This window comes from Schistosoma haematobium, chromosome 3 (genome assembly GCF_000699445.3).
Source record: "Schistosoma haematobium chromosome 3, whole genome shotgun sequence".
In the NCBI taxonomy this organism is placed as follows: Eukaryota; Metazoa; Platyhelminthes; class Trematoda; order Strigeidida; family Schistosomatidae; genus Schistosoma; species Schistosoma haematobium.
This window is the reverse complement of record NC_067198.1, coordinates 33730350-33756088: the sequence shown is the minus strand read 5'-3', so window position 1 is coordinate 33756088 and position 25739 is coordinate 33730350. Positions and strand designations below refer to the sequence as shown.

Sequence of the window (25739 nt, the reverse complement as noted above, 5' to 3'; positions counted from 1 at the left end):
TAGAAAAGGTTGTGTCAAATCCAAAATGATTGATATTGCAACTCAACACTATATCTCTACAACTCTACGTCCGAAACTTTTGACGAAGTAACATATTGTCAACATCGAGGAATTTACAAAGAATAATAAAATAATTATTATAAGACCAGATGAAGGTTTCGGTGTTGTAGTAATGAATCAAATAGATTATGTGAATGAAATGTTCCAGCTTCTTAACAATACATCATGATTGCAGGTTGGTAAATTGAAGGTAGATTCTACTTCAACAATCAAAAACAGTCTTTATAACTAGCCTAGAGCAAACAAAACTAAAATACGGAAACCACAACATAACATTCTGTTCTAGATAAATCGATGATACGTTCATTATCTGTGATGATATTGAGAACGCTTATCGGTTATCAGTCGATTCAGCAGCATAACGTTTACAAAGGAATATGAAAGCGATAACTACTACAATTTATTTATAGATCTTAGTGCAAGAAAGAAAAACGACGGAAGTTTTGAGATAAGTATGTGTAAAGAGAGGTTAACTGACAGTAGTTAAACTGCAACACCTTTTTCCCTACCAGTTTGCTATGTTTGAAGAGATTACGAGATCACCTCAATTGGCGAACGTAACGAAGGGTCAGAAATACAACGACAAGACAATCTAAATTATTCTAATGCACCCCAGATGTGCTAACCAGAGGTAGAAGACCAGGTTTAGAAAAGGGAAAGGTGTATTCTTCAAGCAGCTGAAAGCACAAACAAAAAAGCATACAACTCAAGCGTATATATGAAGCATAAGAAGGTCATTTGGAACAGTCACAAAATATGGTAATAAAAAAGGCAACAAACCAGTAAAACTTAGGGTTCTTCCAAGTGGGAAATACAACCTGAACGTTAAAATGGGCGCGTTTAGCGTGAAAACGAGTAATTAAAATTTCAAAAACAAGATGTCAATGTCAAGACGTTCACTAAATGATTTCTGGGGGACTGACATCTCCAAAACAGCTACAAAATATTTCTGGTAAAAGGGCTATTCGGTAGAGCTAGATTGTTATGGCAACGTGATAAAATGAACGACTAACTGGCTATTGTAGAAAAATACTACTTAAGACATGAATACTCAAAGAGATGTATTGCGGAATTTGGAGAAGAATATTCTAATGATGATCAAAAACCAACTGTTGGTAAAAACTAGTTTTCATTCGTCTTCCTTTTGAAGGATATGAGATTTTAGGAAAAATGTATAGGAGAATCAACGTGGCGTTGAAAAGAAGCTTCTATGATGCACAATCGATCTCATCATACAACACCAAGTGTTCGTTGTACCATTCAGAGGTAGATCAGTATCCTTCCGACGTCAGCTCGAATCGCATACATAGATTTACATGTACCTGTGGTAGCAAGTATATAGAAAGGACCGGTAGAAGGATCCATACTAGTACTTTTGAACACATTTCTGGATGCAACGGAGTAAAGTCTTTACGAATGCATTTCCCAGATACCTGGATGAAATGATTTTTTATGTAATACATTTAAAATCATTAACACACAAAAAGTCACCAATATCACTCTGTTTTGCGGAGGAAATCGTTATCAAACGTTTCTGACCTGACCCACGTACCTAGAAGGATAGTATGATTAACCTTCATTTGACGTGGTGACTGGATGTTTGTCAAATAACCTTTACCAATTATTTTCAACCTTCTCCCCTTTTTTATTCGTCTTCTGATATTCATTTCTTACATAATCTTATTAACGTTCATATACGTATTTATTTTGTTTTTTACTATGTTAAGGGACTACCCAATCACTCGTTGGTTTCATAACCCCTGTACATAACCTTCTTTATCTTGATTATGCCCACTGGGAACTATAACATCTGTTCTATTCTCCATTACTACTTTCCAACATATAAATACACATCGATCATGACTATAATTATCCATGCGTTTTAGATCCCTATTTTTCTTATTATTACAATTTTGGTTACGCTTTAGACATTTATCAAAACTTCATAAACTGAAGTGTGTTAAACATATGTTAAGAATTATTTTAATAATTGTAATTTTAAGTTGTATGCAGCTGTGAAATAGACTGATGGATTCATTTTATTCCGCAAATGTTGTTCTATCTCTGTTTACATTTATTAATTAAAGGATTCGGTTGCATGAAACTAGACAGGAATTGATAAGTTGTTGTGTTTTATTGTGGTTTGTTGTAACCAAATGTAATTTATGCCCACCTTCATAATTCCACTGTTTACGACGTTCTAATTTATTATAAATATACATTAACAGTAGTTGTTATTGATTTAATAGATTATGACATTTTAAACAATTGTCTATTCCTATGGCGTAGTTGAATTGAATAAATGTTAAAGATACAGGGTTAGTAACTGTGACATGTTAGAAATTACATAAAAGTGATTTAAGTAGTAGTTCATTCAGTGTATTTAGTAGATAAAGTTACACATACTGAATGAAATACGCGCATGATGAATGATTTCACATGAGAAAATTCCCTTATTTCAGGTTATTATTAATGAGCAATTAAACTGTACAAATAATATCCTAAAAGCTTAAGTTTATAGTCATGAAAGGATAACTCAGCTTTATGATATCTCATTCTGGTAACTTTTAAATTCTTGAAATATTTATTGATTCGAGTATTTTTCCAAATCGTTAATTAGTGTGTCAATATTTAACAATTTTTTTTACCGTTAAAACATGCACTGATGTAACTGATGAATCTTTTATCAGAACGCTTGAATCGGTTTCTTATGCTCTTCTAATAACACTAGGTTAAATTTACACGACGTCTTGAACATTAGAGAAGGGTCCTGAAATCCGAAGATTCATTTGTGTACAGAAAGTGGGAGGTATTTATAACATTTCAAATGCCCGTGGGCTTCTGGAAGGTTCTTAAACCCTACTAACCTAGTGGCAAGAGTGTAGTGTGTTGCGTATTACTTCTGTTTACCAATATAAGTAGTATGTAGCAACAACCTGAAGAGCAATGATTCTTAGAAGAAGATTGAATTAAAAAACAGGAAGAGAAACTGAGAAAAAATTTATTCACAACAGAAATGAAAGAATCACGCAGTATATAAATGACAACTGAAGGAAGATATACAAATAATGTATTTAATATATGGTTTTCAAGTTTTACGTAGACGCTCTGTGATTTTACATCTTTGTTTAATGCAAAAAGTTCAATAAACCGAGTAGTTTCAGACTAAAAATAGGCAGCTAAGTATCGCTTATGAATTTTAATTGGTCTTCATTAATGAAATTACCCTTAAACTAACATTTCATCATAAAGTTATCTCATCCCAGGTTCATTTTATAATATTGAATCCTGATATCAATAATATGGACATATTTAGGGGATAAAATTGTATGAGAATACTGTACAAAAACTAATTACATTTGTAAATTGCAAATGTTTATCCAAATTTCGAAAATAATCACAGTTGATTGATCATAAAACTGTGAATAAATTCAAACAAAAATATTCAAACTTTCAATCGAAATACTCGTTTTATAGATAATTAAAAAGAATAAATAATATTGATATTTATAATTAATATAGTAATGGATTAACTTTGTCAGTCAATCACCTTGATAATCGTCAGCATATAAATCCACAACGATGTTTGAATTCAGAAGGCAATAAGAAGCAGCAACTACAGTTTGTTAGCAGATAGCACAGACAATAAAGCCACAAGCATATCAAACGAATATGGAGAAGATAGGCTAATGTGCGTGTGTGCGAGGGAGGGAATACAGAGATGAATTTATGGTCAAATCGAGTCAAGGCACAGTCAGGCAATGAAAAGGCAGTTAATAGGATCCCAGTACATATTTACATGGCGAAGAGAATGAATCATTAAGCGATATTCAAGCGAATATGTAGGCTGTCATGTGATCAACCATGCACGTATATATATAAATACAAGATAATTATCATCATAGTATACAGAAATAGACGAGTGTTACTGCTCGAATAACATTGTCTGTCAAATAAGTTAATAAAAGGGCTTAACAATAATTAATCGTAGTGTAGTTGCTATAATAACATCAGTGATGTTATTTGATCAATACTTTGTTAGGTTTAGAAAAAAAATCACAATAGCCACTGGAACATTGATCGTAGTCTAATAAATATTAAATTATACAAATAATTTAATGTTTCTTATTGATATTTGTATCCGGTTAAACATAACATGTCAGTAGTGTATATGTGTTTCGTAAATAAAGATTATGTTATTAATATTGATTAATGAACCATTTGTCGTAAGTAGATGGAATAGAAATACTAACTAACTGTATAAACAATCATGTCAAACATGAATTGTGCTTTATTTATCATTTACACTATTTAATGTATATTACATTTTGATGAAGGTAGTGTATACGTTAGTTAACTGATTCATATAAATAGTTGAAAACAAGGGAAACAGACATTATCTATTGATTGTATATATGTATAAGTGGTTATATGCTATTTGATTTTCATAGATTACTAGTGTTTGTATCCAGATACATGTGTTGCCATGTTTATGGGAGTCAGATATAGTAACTTGGAATATATATTGAAATGGCACTATAATAACTCTACAACTACTGTTAGCCATAAGTGTAATTGTCCTGGGCTTGTGAACTTTTTTGGAGTGTCCTCGTAAATTCTCTGTTTTGGAAGACAAGAAAAATGAGGGCATATCAGGTGAAATTTATCACTAAGCAATTTGAAAACTGTCATCAAGTCGCCTCTAGTTCTTCGATATGACAACGGGAATAGGTTTAGCTTGGCCAGTCGAGCATCATATGGGAGCTTTGTTATTCCGGGAATCAGCTTAGTTGCTGTTATCTGAACCTTTTCCAAATGCTCACTGTCTTTTTTTTAGGCAGGGGCTAGCAGCTTGTATGCAGTACTCAAGTTTAAGAAGTACGAACACTGTATACGAAGTCAAAAGCGTTTTAGCATCGACATGACAAAAAGCCCTACGTATTGACGATAAAGTTCTAAAACCTTTGGCGGCTATTGCACGGCAGTGTGCAATAGTCTTTAAGTCTTAGCTGACGATGACTTCTTAGTCATTGTGTGTCTGGACAACAGGTAGCTCAGTGTTATTCATCGTGTATGTATCTGTACCTTGATGACCGATATGCGTCACAATACACTTGGAAGTAGTCATTGGCAACTGCCAGGTTTGAGACCATTTAGATAATTTCTTCAGGTCATTTTGGAGTTCTATGCTATCACCTTTACTTCGTTTCGCTCTCCATATCTTGACAAATACTTCATACAAAAAACGAAAACTTAAAACATTTGCAGAAACTTACTCTTCAACATATCAGGATTTGTGGTTCGAAAAAACTTATGGTAATGATATTAACATAATATACTACAGTAATATCTACAGTCAATACACTGATAATTTGTTAATTATGTATGACTATTAACGGTAGTGAATCACATTCATGTAAGTAATGCTGTATGACGGTTGTGGGGACTTTTGAAATCGCGCAAATATTACAACTGATGATCACTTAATTGTTTAGTTAGTTACTAATCCCATAACACTTTACAAGTTTACTGAGTTAAATTGAAGTAAGACTAAATAGTTACCGCTGCTCTTTGGATTTTAATGGTTCTTTAACTGACATCAATTCGTAATTGCAATTATTTTGTAAATGACTATATCTTATTGTCAAGCTAAACATCAATAATAGTACAATTTCGAGAACTATACACTTAAACACATAGTTTTCTCTATCTAAATTCATCTAAATTTAATAGATAGTTTTCATCAGTTTCATTTAACAGTTGTCCTACATATTCAAGTTGATCTCTTTTTTCAGTATAGAAGCTTATAATAAACGAATGAAAATGAAGAAAAATGAAATGTCAACAATGAACGTTTCTTCTAAATCCAGTAAAGTAAGTTCAATTTATCTAGAGAAAAAGTTATATAATGTTAAATGATTAGTAACTATGATTTACTGCTTCGATGAAAGTTCATGAAATGATTTTGTAACTAGGCTGATCTCTAACATCTTTTGATTATGTATTTGAACTTCAAATTTTAACTTATTAAATGTAATAAGACTAATACATTCCATAGTTTTTGATGGAATTTTGTTCTCTGAGCTGGATGGTTTGGTCGAAGAACAAAACTCCATCAAAATCATCCACCTGAGCTACAAATCTTCTCCACCATCTCACATTCCATAGTTCACATAATTGTATTTTAAAAGGATAAAATCGTTGTTTATGTACAAAATTTGCTGAATCAATAAAAACGATCTGTAGGATTTCTTGGTTTACATTTATGTACGAATTTATTCAACAGGAAATTGTACCTATTCACTACTTATAAACATCTTACATTAAACAAAGTACACTGAGTGGCTAAGCTTAGTGCTGGAGTTTTAAACTGCTCTGTAAAACTAAAACAGTGGTAATGATCAAATAAGACGATATTGTCTATTACTGATTAATTGTTAAATTTATGTGTAATGAACAAGAACACAGGTGGGGACAACCAGATGCGTTTTAATACAAAGTTACAGAATCTCTTGGGAAAATATAAGAACCATACATTGAATACTCCTTTTGAGAAATTCTATCATTTGTCCTTCATATTCTATATGATTCTTTCAAATCACAACTCCTTTCTCTTGTTGTCTATATTTTTCAAGTTGACCTTCAGAGCCTTCTGCCTCTAGGTTTTCCACTTCCATTTAATGTTATGTACTGCATATGTCTGTTGACATAGGTACCATACACCACATATATACAAAATATTTAATGAATATAACATGATCATGAACTATTTGTAAAATAACATATTTTATAAAGGATAAAAATGTAGGTAATAAAATAACTATTAAGGTCCCGAATTTGCACATTATTGTATATTAATAATTAATAGGATGAAAATCAATAAATCAGTCATCATATGAAGTGTAATGATGATGAATAAACTTATTGGAAAAGTAAATTCGTTCAGTTGCTAGGGTAATTAATATTATTGTTAAATAGTTATTAATTTATATGGCTATATTAAATCCACTCACTGAAAATTACAGTACTTAGGTATAGGTTTATTGTTGAAATTCTGATATGTGTATGTAGTATAATAAATTATTAATAAAACATTAGACTGTTGAATGATCACCTTCCTCAACAATACATCATTGATAATCTAGTAATGATCATGAGAAATACTTAGTTATTCAATGATTTTAACAAATTTGGGTTGTCAGAAGTTTTTCTGAGCAACTTTATTGTTATCTCTGTTTTTATGTGTTATAACTTGGGAACTTGTGTGCCCTGTTTATTGTATAACTCAACGATATCGCCAATCGGAGAGCAGCGAATTATTGACCGAATCAGTGATGCATAAAACACGTTTGAGCAGCCTAGAGTCCTCATTGGTCCTGCTTTCCGCCTAGCCCAGCCAGTTAAGTTCAGAACACCAATCTCAGTCTCTGCAATATGAATCATTTATTTCAAACATACGGGATTCATATACCAACCAAACAGATCACAACGTACCATAAAATAGAAAATAACATTTGTACAATATTTGGCCAAAAATGACTGTGAATGATGGAGGTAGTGATTAACAGACAGAGCATAATTCATGAGTGGTAAATCGTATAATAATGGTTCATAGGTCAAAATAAAACTCATACTAAGAGGGACATGAATAAGAAAAGTTTAGTTACTTAACAATTACACGATAAAAATATACGCATAGTATTGGTCCATAACTGGATCCCAAAAATTACCATCCATTATTCTTATCGGGATATAACATTATGGCATACAAATTCCATATAATTAAAACATCACTTTACATATTTGTATGATGAAATATCAAAATTAGATTGTGGTTTGCAAAGAAATCCAGAATGTGTGTTTATTAGTTGAATGTACTTTTGCCTCATTGTTGATATCTACACTAAGACTCAAACTTATTACTTTTCATTTCAAATGCCAGCAAGTTTTCCACCAAGTTATTTAGTCTGTGTAGACGCTTGTTCAATTAGTTTCGCTAAAGCAATCCACTCAAGATGTACATGAACCAGATTGGCCAAATACAGCTTTTAATATACATAACGAGAAAGCTCAAACATTAGCACAGTGATACTTTTATAGTTAAAATAATAAAATATACCGGTTAGCCATATGATATCAACTTTCATCTAGTTTAGGTCGTTACTGACAGTTATACGAATCCTCAGCTTTATTGTAACAAAAGCCAGTTAGTAATACTTTAGAATATAAGATGTTTAGAAGTAATAGATTTCCATACAAGTAAAGGCACAGGATTTAAATTTTAACTTTGTTATATAAATCAAGAGAACTTGTTCGAAACCATATAAAAATTTAGATAACGTATTTGTAATTAAAAGGAACAAATCAGTTTATTCACAATTGCTTTGTAATGTTCAATATACATTGCTTCCAGAAAACTAAATCTAAATGAAAAATACAAAGTTATAAGTATGCGTTTGTGGAGATTGTTGAGTTTCAATTGAGAAAATGAATCGATCAATATTAAACCACCAATAAAATCCTAGAAACATTGGACAGCCAGTCCGTCCTAGTATGGAGCTCTTCAAGAGTGCACATCTACGATCTCGTACATATGATTAGGATTCAGGATCTTCATTCCAGCGTGCAAACGCGGGTGTGAAGCAGTTACACACTGTAAACAAGTGAAGATGGTCGTGAAATATCATGGATTGGTTGAAGTTAGACACTAACACCGTTGGATACCTGCTAGAGGTCTAAAGGTTACGCGACCGCGCGCAAGATTAAAGGTCTTGGGTCCGAGTCCAGCACGCAATATCGTTGATACGCACTGATGAGCATTACCATACCAGAACAAAACAGTCTTCCAGTGCTTCCAGCTTTCCATTGGTGGTTTTACATTGATCGGTTCATGGTCTTAATCAAAATACAAAGGTGTTTAGTGGGATAAGCCTATGTCAATCGAATTGTGGTGAAATATATTAAATGTATATTCAGCATCTGAATCCATCGGTCTGATCTTGTCAGTTTCTTAATTTTCCAAATAACTAATGAATAAATAATTGGTTCTATGTTTTCTTCTCAACTATCATCACACTAATATAGTTCTGTTGCTACATGTCTATTTCTCATCGAAATAATGCACAAACTGATTTTGTCGAAGTTTTCATTATCAGCTATTTTCAAAGGTTGTGGACAGGATTCTATATTCTTTACGAGAATTTACAGAGTTCATATACTACATATACACAACCTTCAATCATCCATTTGTATCTTTTAATGTGTCCTGTAATCGGAGTTGTTTTCTCGTCTGGTCTCGAAGTGTTCTACTTACAAAATCCTGTCATTATACAGAAATTCTTCTCTCTGTCTGACAACTGTTGCAACTTCAACACCACGTTCCGCAACATACTACTTACAAGCAATCTTTTCAGTTGCATCTACTAGACTATTATATTTTTCACCAGTGATCACATATATCAATTAAATTTGCCCTAAACGTAACAAATTGTTTTCCTTTTATGCTAACAATGTGTTTTTCCAGTTAGATTTGTTGATAACCAATATTCAGTAAATTATCCTAAGTATGACTTAGGAACAGGAACACCACTAGTAGCTTTGATACAGTTGTTTTGAATTACATATCGATGGAAAAAAATTTATTCTAGTTATCAGAATGGGTTTTGTGGAGAGTTTTTAGAAATTTCACAGGTTGAAATCATGAGTCGATTGAAGCTAGACATTAACACCGTTGAATGCCGGCTCAGTGGTCTAGTGGATAAGTGCTCGTGCGCGAAGCCAGTAGGTCCTGGGTTCGAGCCCCGCGTGGTGAGGGGTCATGGATGCGCGCTGCTGAGGAGTTCCATACTAGGACGAAACGGCCTTCCAGGTTTTCCATGGTGGTCTAGCTTCAATCGTCTCATTATTCTAGTTAGTCTTAAACAAGTTTAGGAATTGATATCTATATGCATTACTTTATATTATTATATTTTACATTACAATGATTTTCATTATCGATCCTTTACTTTTCTAATCAAATTAAAAACAATTTTATCTGCTTACATCCGTTATTTTAATCACAATTTAGTGTACAGAAACAAAAAGATTTGCTATTTATGATTAAAGTAAATATCTAATTTCCATCGATATAGTATTATTTCTATCATGATCTACTGGGTAACAGTTTGATATTTGTTCATCACATATGATTTATTTGTAACTGAAATTCCATATTTCACTTATATACATTATAAGATTTTTTTAAGTATTAGAATCTTCTTGTATTTCAATATAGCATAATATACTTATTATCTCCACAATTGATTGATCACTGGGTAGTGATCGATGTCATGTGCATCAAGTCCTCATTTAGTGCAGATCGAATGCTATCGACCATGTTGCAATGTGGCCACCAGTCTAGGTGACTCTACACTGAGTGCACCATATATTGAGATTAAATGGAGTCGACAGGAAACCTGTCGACTCCCTCCCACCACCACCATTTATGGCAAAAGGTAAAGATAATATCCCTTAAGGCAGTATCCTCGATATAAATGCTGTATAGTTTGAAAATGAAGTAATGTACAATTTGATATCTAGCGTTAAAATAAAAAAGTGTAACTGTATTACATGGAATCAATAAAGCATCTTGCTTATTGGGCCGAAATTCAAAGATCGATTACTTTCATCTTACGCTATATGAAAAGCCTTGTAAAAGCATACTTTATAATGTTAAAAATGTTTGCTTTCGGTTTAAAAAATGTTCTGTTTTAAAGTCACAGATTAGAGATAACACTGTGGAATGTGATAAATGATTATTTTTTCTATGAAGATAGTAAATAATATGCTTATGTTATAACTTAATTTGTTCGCATTAAAACCTACAAAGGATCACCCGGTTAGTGATTCTTTAAATAATGAGCTAGCTGATAGTTTAGGGTGGTAAAATACATCACGATGACTATATGTGAATTCTTCGTATCACTGACTTAAAACCATGTGAATTTACGGCCCTGAAAAATAATCTACAAAAAGAAATCTGGATGGACTCAAAGCAATGAGATTCTGTAGACACAGTTCTATAACATAAAAGTCAAAGAGCTGATACCGAGACTTGAATAGACCAATAAATTGCCTGAAACTTGAGTGATCTATAGCGAAATGTACGTGATTTAAAAATTTTCAAAGTCACTTTCAAAATCCTTTATAATCAGCCCCTTTATATAATTACACTAAATGAAAGATTAACTTATCAATGATAAGCTTTCGTCATAAACGTGTGAAGTGTAGGTTGACCTGTTTTAGTGGACCGAATATTTCGGTGAATGTCGATAATCATTAGATCAGAATTCGTTATATTATTTTTTGAACATTTTCTTGTATGTGTAGGTGTGTAACTTCAAGACTTAAGTAAAAGCTGAAGTCATGTTAAAGCACAGTTAAAGAATTAAAAAGATAGATTTTGTAAAAGTTTACACTTTATATTTTATTATATTCAATACTTTATATAACAAATAATGGTATAAATACTGAAAACCAGAGATATCTGAATGACGATTTTCTCCTAATCTGGATGCTTACTTTTTTGTCTACTCATCGATTGTACACAAAACTGATCGCAAAAGAAGATCATTCATCCGATTAGTTAAATTGAATTCATCTACCTTCTCTAACTTGAGTTAATTTGTTATATGCTACAACCACTATTTGATTAAATTCATTATGAACACTCTTGCCTAATTAAGAATTAGATTTTCAATAACTCTTTGTTTCAAGAAATTCTGATGGAGTTTTGTTCTCTGAGCTGGATGGTTTGGTCGTGGAGCTTTCATCGTTCTTCTGAACGACATCATCAGCACAAACTTCAGATATTTTAATCAGAAGTCATAATCTATAGAGTCAATTTTTGAGTTATTTTATATTATTTCAGAGTTATCTATAGAAATAGTAATGATTATTGTATTGTGATCAAAAATTTTATTTGTTAAATAAATTGAAACTGATTGGTGGACTGTATACTGTTTAATAACACAAGTGAATAAATATTAACAGTTGCTACATAGGAAAAACTAAATGATATGTAGTGAGAATAAGGAACAATGGGTAATCTGTATTTCTTTTACGTTTATCGATTGAGATTTTTAGAAAAAGGGCCATACTGTATTGATGAACATGGTAATGAAAATAGTGGTATGAATTTCTTTTGAATGTAAAGACTGAATGTTCTTAGATGGGTGACATTTGTTTCAGTCATACTCCGTAGATGTATTAATGAATGATGAGACAAGCTGGATCTAGTTAGGTTTCATATGACAAAGCATTTTTACAAGTATGTTAATCATAACATAGTGTAAAGATGGCTTCCGTAAAAAATGATACCAGTTATGAAAACATTAAAAAAACAGGATGCAATAGAGTATTACTTCTTGCTAATCTGGGACCTCTAATCAAACTCCATGTTTGACAGATCTTAGAACCTTCAAGTCTTTCAGGGAGTAGGATTACAATAAACTACTGAGTTAAAAATCCAGAAGTTAACATTTTCAGGATAACATCCAGTTGCTGTTAATAATAGCTGTCTTCACCTCTAACACAGACAAACTCCATTAGTTAACTTTATTTTATTTAAACGTTAGGTATTAAAATCAAAGATACAAAAATCTCATTTGATATGTTTGTTTGCATCTTCCGATTGTTGCTTAGGACTACAATTGATCAGTCTCTTGTTAGCATATATGCATCCTGTGCCGAATGCCTAGATATTGCTTTAAGTCGCAAGCTTTATAAGTAAAGATGGATAGTAGCTAGCAGTGGGATCCAATTTGACGCGCGTTTCATCCTATTTGGGACTCGTCAGCCGGATGTACCTGCATTCTAGAGTCCCGGAGTGAACATCAACTATTGGATGCAGGTAAATCCATCAGAGGAGTCCTAAATGGGACGAAACGCGCGTCCTAGATTCCGTTGCTTGCCACTATTTTTTTGGTACTAGAATCTGTTTCAATTTATTTAGTCTTGAATGGTTCTATTCAGTTTGATTATCAAATTTTAAATTACAAATATTTTACATAGATGATTTCAAGTTGTTTGTTTTTTGACTATTGTTATGCAACTCACTACCATTTGATGTGGATTTTTATGTTTATCACCTATAATACGTATATATTAGTGTAGATTATATGATGATAAGGAGTATATGAAAATAAGCATCCCATTCTAGCTCAATTAATTAACTTCCAGAATGTCTAATCAAGGATTTTAATTTTTAGAATCAATATATATTTTCCCATAAAAATTATTTAGATTTTGTTTATTTGATAAATAATTCATTCAACTATATATGTGTAAATGGATGTAAATCATTGGGATTAACATTCCCACTGAATTTTGTTTACGTTTAAAAAAAAAACACCCATTTAGTTGATTAAAACTTAGCAACGATAGGAAAGTGGGAAAATTGTATTAGTTTGTAATGAACAACTTGCGTAATAATAACCAGAGTTTTCTAAATATATGACAATAAAATCCGAACAATCTGTACTACTACTACTTCTCCATTATATTGACCTCTCTTTACATACAAGAAGATATATTTTGATGGTTCACAGAATTACTGATAGAGTATTTTCTTATTGTGAGTGGCAATTGCTTTCTTTTTAAAGAAAGTACAAATAAGGATTACAAATCAGTAACTTTTGAATTATTGGCTTAGCCTTTTAATGTTCAACACAAACCAACGAAATTCATAATATCATGTAAACAAATGATATCCTACAATTTTGTATTTAATACTAGAATAAATCTCTGTCTTACATAGAAAAATAATTATTGTTAATACATCATATCGTTACTTTTTGTTTACTTATCACCAACGCTATTATTGAAGAAGATTAGTAGCATTCTGTCTATCATCAGGGATTGTGATAACGTGACTTATGTTTCATATATTCTTGCAAGAAAAAACACCGACCTAAATGTGAATAACCATCAATTACTGGAGTGATGGTAACCATAATTCACTAAACTGAATTAATTGGAAATTTGATCAAAATATTTACAAATTATACACTGAAGATTGTTTATTCCTTGTAAAAATGAAATGATTTCTATGATGCCGTGTTTTCTGACGTGACTGATTGACTTGTGATAACTTCTTTATGGTTTCTTGTAACATTATACTAAAGGATGAGAAAGCACAGGACACATTGAACATCACTTATGAAATAAGTCCTAACCACTTCAAAAAAACATCATATTGAACAAAGTGAGCACATGTGAATTAGGAATAAAGATCAACAATTAAAGTATATGATATTTGAACACTTATATAAATGAATCTATACAGATAACTACGGACATAGAAAAAGAGATATTTGTGAAGTAAGGAAACTAGAAGAATTACTCAACATTTTTAGAAGCTTGACATTTAGGTTAACCAGTAACCTATTAACATGTCAATGTATATTCTATTTATCAACCTATGGGGATATCAATCACCAATAGTATTATTAAATATTATCTTAATAAAACATTAAATACGATTATTGGTCCAGATGAAAACAGCCAAGCCTTCGAGAAAAGTCTAAAAAGATCATCAAAACAGAATAAACGCAACAGAACAGTAAGTAAATGAAATACTTTTGAAAGCTTTTAACCCAGAAACTTACAAATAATACGTATACAATGAAAAATATGAATGTTGGTAAAACATAACATTATCATATAGATGATAAACTGAGGATTATAAAATGACTATTGTCAACTATTAAGGTGTTAGTTCATTCAACTAAATAGCTGAAATGATTTTAATAACTTACAGTCAAAATTACAATACAATGAAACTATATTGACATGTGTTTATTGTGAGTAACACAAAGTGAATTAGAATAATGATAATATGAAAACATGAATAAGTCAAATATGACTAATTCAAGTAAGAAAAAAGTAATGGTTAGACAAAAGTCAATAGTTGACTTGTATATTTAAGAAACCAGTCTAGAATTTCTTTTACTGTTCAAACTGTTAGATTTTATTTCTTACATAACTTTAATTGAAATCATGAATCGATCAGTGTTAGACCACCACTGAAAAGCTTGGAGCACTGTAAGACCGTTTCGTTCCGGTAGGGAACGGCTCAACAGTGCGCATTCACGATCGCAATGCGGGACTCGGACCCAAGACCATTGGTCTTGCGCGCGAACGCTTAACCTACAGACCTCTAGCCGGTATCCAACGGTGTTAGTGTCTAACTTCAACTAATCCACGAAATTGCGTGACTATCTTCCATCGTCTTCGGTAACTTTAGTCTTTTTCCAACTATACTGACCATCACCCATAAACATAAACGAGAAAAGTTTATCAACTAAATGATCCAAAATAATAATAACATGCATAACATGAGACTTATTCATTCTGTGCTCATTTTCTTATGAAGTAATGTAAATTCACTGTCAAACAGTTTCCAACTAAAAAATAAAACGCTTATTTAATGCTTCTCCCGTTTTAATTTCATCATCAAAATATCAATTTGGAGGCGTTCTTACAACACTTTAACAATCAATATACTAATACATTGATTCTGGTTAAAAAAACTAATTCGTTTTACCACTTTGGTCGAAAAAGAAACGTTATGAGTTATTTTTGTTAACCAAAATCACTTTCTAAATTCCGAGGAAAAGGTTTATCAATCTTCAACAATAAAATTGAAGACAGAGTTGAAAAAAAATACTTTTCTTTGACCCTCTCTCTGAGGAAAAAACAATAAAGTTTCCCCGTCAATAAGGAAAAAAATGAGAACATTGATGATAACAAAGTGAAATAATCAATAAAGTTATTTCTTTATTCCTGAACAAATTTATTTGTCATTTAAACTGAACATAGACTTTTTCATTTCTGCTAATAAGGTACTTGTATTTTCTTTTTTATTATTAAAAATAATATGTAAACCTTAAATATTCCATCGTCATCCCACCCTCTTATCACTGTTCACTTTTTTCTACAATTCTCTTTCTGTGTACGTATGTGTATATCTTAGTGCTTCCAGTGAGCAAGACTAATTATTAATAATTGTCCCCAACTTCATAACACATAAATTTCACTGGTTGAAATCATGAGTTAATTGAAACTAGATCACCATGGAAAACTTGGAAGCACTAGACGGCCGTTTCGTCCTAGTATGGGACTATTCAGCACTGCGCATCCACGATCCCACACCCTGCAATATTCGAACCCGGGACCTACTAGTCTCGTGCCAGGAGCTTAACCAACTAGACCAGTGAGCCGGCATTCAACGGTGTCAATGTCTAACTTCAACCAATCCACGAAGTTGCGCCACCGTACAACATTGTCTTCAGTGAGTTGATATCTCACAACAGACCTGGTTGAACTCCACTGCTGAGGAGTACCATACTAGGACGAAACGGCCATTCAGTGCTTCCAGGTTTTCCATGGTGATCTAGCTTCAATCGACTCATAATTTTAACCAGTGAAATTTCTAAAATCTCCACAAAACTCATTCAGACATTATAAATTTTTATAAGCAAGTATTTTATGGTCAAGAGGGTTTTAAGAGAAATAGAAAATGCAGAAGAGTAAAGGTTACGAAACAAAATTTTATCCTTTTCATTTTTGTTCTGTTAATGATCACATGTGTAAACAAATTAATCAGTAATGTTTATCCATTTGTCATAGTTTATCAATAATACCATTTTATAATAATTATTATTATAATAATCGTATATTAAATTAACAGTGAGTAAAATGAATTATCAATATGATTATTGATTAGTTATAAATTGTTATTACTGTAAACGATAAATATACTTCTCACAAAATATTAAACAAATTGATTAATAACCATATAGAATGGATAGAATATGGCTATCAGTGTAATCCAGGACACGTATTTCATCCTGTAACGAGTGTATATACATCCTAGAGTTGATATTCACTTCATCTGTTCTATAAGAAATTTATGATATAATGGATAATATACAGGCGATTTGAATATAATTCAAATCCTACCAACTGAGATTTATCAAAATTCAGTCAATATAACAATAACAGGATACTTCAAACAATTAGAGATTGAATAGAGAAGCATAGTTTTATAGTATGTCGTTTCAATTAGAATTTCGATGAAAATATTCCATGTAGTATAAATAAAGAGAATGGTATGATTAATATTAAATGAATACTGAAAAAATATTTACAAATAACTCTATCAAACTATTGATAACTATTCCGATAATATCTATAAACATTAGTAATTTTCCGTTGTTGGCATTAAGCACTGACATTAATCAGTCACTATTGATATGTGTGTGCATTCTGAGCAAAATACGTCAATGTTGTTTCAGTTGTAACAAGTTTTCGGCATAGTTAAATTGTGGCTAGCTTGAGCTTCTGGGCTACCTGTTCCTGCCATCTAGATATTTCAACAAGTTATTTATTTTTGTTTGTTTTAATATATCATTATGTTTATTAATCGCATGACCTATTCTGCTGCGTTTCTGAAAAGTGTACAACCTTTCGTTGTCAAAGTTACAAAAAACTCAATATGAGACAATGTGGTTGTTGGCAATATACAGCGAAAAGAATGCACATTATTCAGATGTTCATTTACTGAATCGCTAACATCTAACTGGCGATCACTCAATATTTATCGCCTGGACCCACCAAGAAGAAAGAAACGGAAACTTGTTGAATTACTTTACGCTGAGAATTCTATATTGTACCAAAAATATAATATTGAATAAAGCTGATGATAGTAATAGTAATATACTTTCATCATTTTTGAGACTCATCTGGATTTCAGAGATATTGTGATACATTTGAAAGCATCAACCAATCTACCAAGTTCTATTTCATACCCATTTATGTCGACAGTGTTATCTCGATCAATTGCTCTCGAATGTATGATAAATAATAAGTACATAAATTTATCTGAAAATATTCAGTCACACAGGTGATGTACGACTGATAATATCTCCACTTAATTATTTGACAAAATCGACTCAATATACGATAAGACACTAAACAATATTCAAGAAATGATTTTTGTTAAGTCATATACATGAAGTAAGTGACATATTAAAGGTAGGTAGTTTTCTTAGAGAACCACCCTTTATGTCTTAAACATACAGATCTAGTCCACAAAGTAGTTGAACAACATCAGAGCATGTGGAAATCGGACAAACACAATTCCAACGTAATCCATTGCTTTAGATTTTCTAGAGATCTTGATCACCAATCAGTTTGTGATTAAGGTTTCTTAACTTATCTACTTGATTTCTCCATACTTATTGTCTTTTTGTATTTACTAGGCGCTAGTTTCATCCTCTCACTCTAATAACAATACCCTCTTTTCAATAGAAATTACTCAGTAAGATATCTATTGAAAAAAACATTGAACGGTAGATCATTTGAGAACACTTTAATAAAGGAATAGACAAATTGTATTCTTGACCGCTTCATAGAATTATGAGAACTTATGCGATTTCATAAATTTTAATATATCAAAATTTGTTTTAGGTTTTCTATAAATAATTTTGAGTTTTGCATTGAAGAATTTACCAGTGATAGAAATTGTGTACATATGCTTCTTTTTTAGCAATTTAATTGCATAGATATTCCAGTAGTGTATAATCCGGTTGTCTTTACACATTATATGTAGATGTTATCCAAACTTAGACGTTAACAAATCACAATAACACCGTGATTAACCATGACTGAATTGTTATTTTTTGAGAAGTCATTTCATTTTTATTTTTGACACTTCAAAAACCAAAGAACGCTATCGATCAGAACTATAGATTTCCAAAAATATTCATTTTCATAATAAATAAAAAGTACTTCACCTTATTGGTTTTATAAACTTGGATATTAGTGGTAAATTAAATTCATTTTGTCAAATTTCAGGGTCCAGACATGATTCAACTCTCTGATTCTCTTTTCAACGCTACATACTACATGCCACTTACATTAGTTAACTTGATCATAAAATTTTCCATGAGTAATATTTAGATCATGGGTTCTTTACCTGACTGGTATATGGGTATGCAGAGTATTAGAAAATTCTAAACTAAAATAAAGCAGTTTTCCAGTATTTTATAGTTCTTAATACTTCATTAGATAAGGTTAGTCTATGTACAAAAACTATCCTAACAATGTAGACAATAAATAGTGGTGGTAAATGTTTAGATACTTCGGATAGGTTCAAAGATATCGGATTATTTTTAGCTGTATGTCATATAATTTCATATAATTTATACAAATATTGCAATAATTCATTCATCTATTCTCCATGGTGTTGTTTATTATTTTAGTTGACAGATACTGAGTTAACAATAAATAGAAATAATTAAGAAGTGAACATGTATATATCACAGTTTGCTAAGTTTTAATCACTTATCTCTTCCACGATTAAAATTTTAACTTCTTAAACTTCGTACTTAGAAATGTTTGTTGAATAGCTACTGCATCTAAAAGATACGACGGTGGATGGCGTTAATTGATGACATTCAATTAATCTAACTGATATGGAAAGATAAGTGAAAACAATTGAATGTAAATAAGATATCAGCTTATCTATCGTAAATTACCTGGTATAAATAATAACACATTAGCATATGAAATTGTGGATGCTAGTTTTGTAAAAACTTTGAACTTATCAGGTTATTCTTGTGAATAACTATTTTAAAGCGAATTACCACAAAATGAATCATAGCCAGATTTTCTAATTAGAAGAGATCTTTCTTAACAATTCAAGAAAAATGAGGAGAAATAGTAACAGATTTGTGAAAAGAAGAGTTTGATGAGAGTAAAGTTATCGAAAAAATAGCGGTTATGAACCAAGATAAGTTAGACAACCATTGAAAACTTGAAAGCACTAGACAGCCATTCCGTCCTGGTGATGAACTTTTCAATAATGCACATTCACGAACCCGCTGCTAAGAATCGAACCTAGGGTTTTCAGTATCTTTTGCGAATGTTTGACTTTTAAACCATTGAGCCGAATGCAGTAGTGTACAAGAATAACTTCAATCAATCGGTTCGCGATCTCAACAAAATTCAAAAATATCCACAACCCCAAACTAATAAAAATAAAGAAATATTTTCAAAAGCAACTGATTTTGTTTTAAATATGAATGAATTTTTAAATTGTATCTAAGATTTTTGAAATATGAGGAGGGCTTGAGCTCTGGGTTCCTAGAATGTTATAAATTATCCTAAAAGAATATTTTACAGCTATACAATTTAGATTGATATCATGAATAAATCACCATTTGAAAACCTGGAAGCACCGAACGACCATTTCGTCCTAATATGGGACTCTTCAGTAGTGCGCATCCACAATCCCGTACGCAGGACTCAAAACAGCCATCCAGTGTTTCTAGGTTTTCATTGGTGATCTAAAAATGATTCATTCATGATATCAATCTAAACTCAACAATCTCCAAAACCCTATACAAATATATAATTCCTCTTTAGATTACAAGTCACTTAGTACATTTTTTTATAGAGAATACAAATTAAATGTAGAAATATCATTTAACACAAACACATTTACGTACGATTAAACAACTTAGAAAACAAAGTAATTAAAAATAATTAATTTTTTATTCACTGTATCGACTATCCCATGTATTTCCGATTAAGATTAACTGATTTGTTTCAATTTAATATATGGCAATATGAACCGATATATACATATATAAAGAGAGAGAGGGAGGGAGGGAGAGGGGGAGAAAGAGAAACACTTATATATCCAGTTCATGTTTTATTTCAGTTCTGTAGACGTGCTCAAATTTATTTATTCACTGCATTAAAAACATTTTAGCAGTCATTTTAACATAGAAAGAATTTTTTTTTTAAATTGCTCAAAACTAAAATGACCATCATTTTTATCTTTTTCTTTGAAAAAATACGTTAAAAAAAACTAAACAAACAAAAAGGAAATTGAAAAGATAAAAGTCTATAATCAAAAGACATGGAACTAAGTTATCTGTAACAATCAGAATAAACAATCCATCTAGCTAAATAATAATAATAATCCTGTGTTCAATAATGTCTAACATCCGGAGAGATTCTAATCAATTCTATTGGGAAATCGTGATCTGATCAAGAACATCCTAAAATTGCGATAGTATGTAATTCACTGATAACATTGGATTAGAATAATTTCCATAATGTAGATTAATTGAACTTGAGAAATATACAGTATTGGATTTCTACTGAATGGATTGATTATATCTTGGTGAAAAGAAGAACTAAATGAAGAAAAAGTCAACAAACAATATGCTCAGAACGCAACCGAATGAAACAGTCAATTAAAACATAAGAATATAATGACGATAATAAAATCTATGAAGACAATCAGTCAGAGACCAGGTCATTACAACAGACTGATTTGATACTTGAGCAATAATCAGAGAGATCAACTTTCCTTGAAGTAGATGATGATGATGATATTAACCGGAGTGACAACAAAAGTGTTTCAGTCAAGAGAGCAAGCTAAAAAAGAAAGTAATACAATCAAAAGATCTAAATATTTTTGTTCAGTCAGGCATAACTATAAAGTATTTAGTAGTTCCAAGGAAACGAAACAACTGTTCGATGCTCCCATTTTTCAGTGGTTCTACGGGTAATATCAATCTCAGAAATTAGTTATATTGGAACATTAATTTGTTCTAGAGAATTGATCGTGAACAATGTATGTCTCTTAACTAAATACTGTAATCCATAAATAGATAAAACTATCATTGATAATGATAATAACAGTTTTTTTTAATACCATAAATTTACTCTTACGGTAGAGAATGTCTCTTCAACATTCGTTCAAATTACGATTACGCAAAACACATAAGTGGTTCACCAATGAGTGTTTGCCATTTATTTTCGATCATCAAAGTTTTTCACCATTTTAGCTACTACAAATATTTTTTCTAGTCATTATGTATCAGATTTTTGGATGACAACATATTTATCGCTGAGTTTTTTTTCAAAGGGTAGATATAAAGAAAAATATGCCAAGAAATGTAGTATTTCTGTTTGTAAGTATCATTACAAAGGTTTGACTTGATAATTTCGAATAACTTGTTATAAAATAAAATATTTGTGATATCTTAATTAGTAGGGGAATTAGATTTTCTGACGTTTCGTGACTCAATGTAAGCCACTTCTTCAGAGAGTAAATAACCAAATCAAAATCAATCCAAGTTTAAATAATACAAAGGATCAACGCAAGAATATGATTATGACATAATATTCTTGCGTTGATCCTTTGTATTATTTAAACTTGGATTGATTTTGATTTGGTTATTTGCTCTCTGAAGAAGTGGCTTACATTGAGTCACGAAACGTCGGAAAATCTAATTTCCCTGCTCATTAGGATATTACAACTACTTTTTTATTTATATTTGTTTGTGTTTTCCAATGTTTCATCTCGGAATATTTTGTAACCCTTTTATTGTAATGCGTGAGAATATACAATTGCTATTGGGACTTATTTAATTTAAATAAATCTAAAATAGGTAGATTAACTGTAATATTTGTGGAGCTAGAAAATAGGTGACCAGAACGTTCGAGTTAACCGCTTATCAAATAGAAATCAGAATACAATGTTGTATATAACTACGCAATAAACGATAGAATGTTGATGTTTAACTCGATTGTTAATGTTTTAGTTAACTTGCATAGTAATGTCATAGTATATAGTTTTATTATTCTTGGTGAAATGAACAAAGTGAGAAAAGCTGTTGCCAACATATAGTACATAAATTATGTAGGATTCTGTGGAAATGAAGCTCAAAGTGTTCTTTCAGTTTATCTGAATTTTTTACATTACTGACGTTAAAAATATAGATTTTGACTTTGAGATGTCAATGAAATTTGTCATACCCGTTAACTGTACCAAAATTATTCTTTTTCTTATCAGAAATTTTGGTTCTGATTAATTAACTTTGTAAGGAGAAAATTGTAGTTTAACATGAACACTACATGATCGGTAAGTAATCAAATCGTTTTCTTGCTGATATTAAGGATCGAATTTAGATAAATATTAGCTAGAAATAGTACATCCTAAGCAGATTGCTTCGATATGTCTATTTCATTATAAGTAGTTAGAATAGATAAACTGTGGCTAACAGTGGAATCCAAGATGAATGTTTTGTTCCATTCCGGAATTGTCAACTGGATATGCCGGAAACCCATAGTCGACAATCCCTTTTATTTCAAACACACGTGCATTCCACACCAAGCTACTAATAATATGAATGTTGTACCCGTTAAACACGTTAACAGCTATCTATACTCAGTAGCTACGTGGAAAATGAGTAGCCGATTGAAATAAAATGTACCAGGTTCGAGTCCATTAGTGAATCCCACTACCAGCCACAATTTATCTATAGCGACAGCTATTTCTGTTTTGAAATTTTATTTTTTTAAAGATTTTAGTGATTTTCTGACTTTTATTAGATATTTACTGGAATAAGTACTGGATACAGATTTTCTGCTTTTTGGTACTATTTGAAACTGTATTTCTGCAACTCTGAAGAAGGCAATAATATTTTTACGATCCATACACACGTTATTTATTAACGTTTATGCTAAACTTATAGTCAAACAGCCTTAAGTGCTGAATTTTAATTGTTCAATTTATAAAAACTGGATAAATTCTACTCGGATTGCCAGACATGTTTACATATAAAACTTCCCACTGTTATCTCCATAAAAAAACATTTATCCAAAATATCTTTTACTCATGTACTACATCATTTAGGTAACCATTTTTTTACTCAGTATTAAAGATTAAAACGTAACACTGACTTCATCGGATAATTGATTTGCTTACTGTTAATCTAGCAACAACAAAAATCAATTTATCAGTACATTCGAGATAAAATAAATCAATACATAAAAAGTTACAAGTTATAAGAATACAGGATGATTGGCTTATTAATACGATTATCAAAATTGTAGGATCATCAGTCGTGATACGATTTGCTTTTCTATTCTTGATTAATCACTGATAATCTAATAAGTCATACTATCTTGACTGTATGATATATATATGTTTCACTGAAAATTATCAGGAACTGATTTGAATTTAACAGCCAATAAGAATCAATAACAATAAACAATTATTTGTTAGCTAAATACTCAACCTGGACGATAGTCTCATGATTTGTTGAAGTTATTATTATCATCAGTATGGAGTGTTTTGTGAGGATTGTTCAACTTTAGACTTGAAGTTACGAATTGTCATTATTTAGAAAAGCATTGAAAACCTTGAAACACTGAACAACCGTTTTGTAAGCAGCTGTAAACCAGCTCAGTGATCTCAGCGTTAAGAGTTTGACAGGAGATATAAAAGTTCATGGTGGAACTGTAAATGGGTTGTCTTATTATAGGACAGGATAGATATCTAATCCTTTGTAATTTCAAATAGTTACTTAACTAAGGTCGGTCGTTCATGCAAACCATAATAGTATTATCATTTTAAAGTTTCAAGGTATACCGAATACTATCATAAATTGGATTAATATTCACATAACATCTTAACAGTAATTATTGTTCGAAATATTACTTTAAATCGTTATTGTCTTCGATTATATCTTTCCTTATACTAAAATAAACATTCTTTATTCAGTAATCCATACTTAGTATTGAGTTTTCCTTTTAACTTGTATTTATTCATGAAAGAATAATTTTGCCAAACACTTGTCATTTCATCAGGATGTATCAATTGTATAGTAAATGGTGAGTAGTTTACACTACTCTTAGACTATTCTTCTCAGTAGTAACCATGGTTTCCCATACATTTTAATAAGTAAAAAGTTTTCTCATTTCAAATATTATACATGGATATCAACTTTTATTTTGCTGAAAGTCAAAATATATTTCCTGCACTTTATTCTAGAACATATAATCGTTTTTAATAATTGAAATATACATGAAAATTCAAATGAGAAATCACTAAATTAAAAGCCTGCGATTATCCAACAAATAAGTTAAATCATATTGATTGACAATATGAAACTCTAATCAGGTACTATTTACGTTATGTAATGACAAACTTAAATTATCATTGGAAAATAAAATATTTCGTACAGCACATAACTTATAAAGGGTAAATCTTTGTTACTCCATAATATTAATAAATGTTAACCTGAATAATTAAATAGTCTCTTAGTTGTCACAGTAATCTGATCTCTATCAAACAATAGTAAATTCAAACTCTAATATATGGATTTTGATTTTGGCAGCCAAGTACTAGTTTTCGTATAGTGTATTAAAAAGACTACTTCATGTAACTGTATGTAATTATTAACTTTAATGAACCAAATTACGAAACTATCAAGTATATATTTTACTAGTTGAAATCATGAGTCAATTGAAACTAGACTTCCATGGAAAACCTGTGAGCACTGGACGCACGTTTCGTCCCAGTGTGGGAAGCCTCAGCAGTGCGCATCCACGATCCTGCCCCCTCGCGAGATTCGAACCCAGGACCTATCAGTCTCGCTCACTAATGACTGACTTCAAGAGATACTCCTGGAGTTCTAGTGAGAAGTCGTTACCAGTGGAGTACAACCAGGTCTGTTGTGAGATATCAACTCACTGAAGACAATGATGTACTGTGGCGCAATTTCGTGGATTGGTTGAAGTTAGACACTAACATCGTTGAATGTCGGCTCACT

General features: G+C 31.3%; 1 protein-coding gene across 2 annotated transcripts in view; it reads left to right on the top strand.

The window, feature by feature from the left end:
* MS3_00005589 (uncharacterized protein) overlaps positions 1-25739 on the top strand; it is a 47218-nt gene that overhangs the window by 9028 nt on the left and 12451 nt on the right. The window contains exon 3 of one of the 2 annotated variants that reach the window (XM_035730382.2): positions 5856-5934. In XM_035730382.2, coding sequence (XP_035585677.1) covers positions 5856-5934 — 79 coding nt within the window. Of the gene's footprint in view, positions 1-1787; positions 2262-5855; positions 5935-25739 lie in introns of those variants that run through there. The other variant, XM_051213679.1, reaches the window with a different exon arrangement.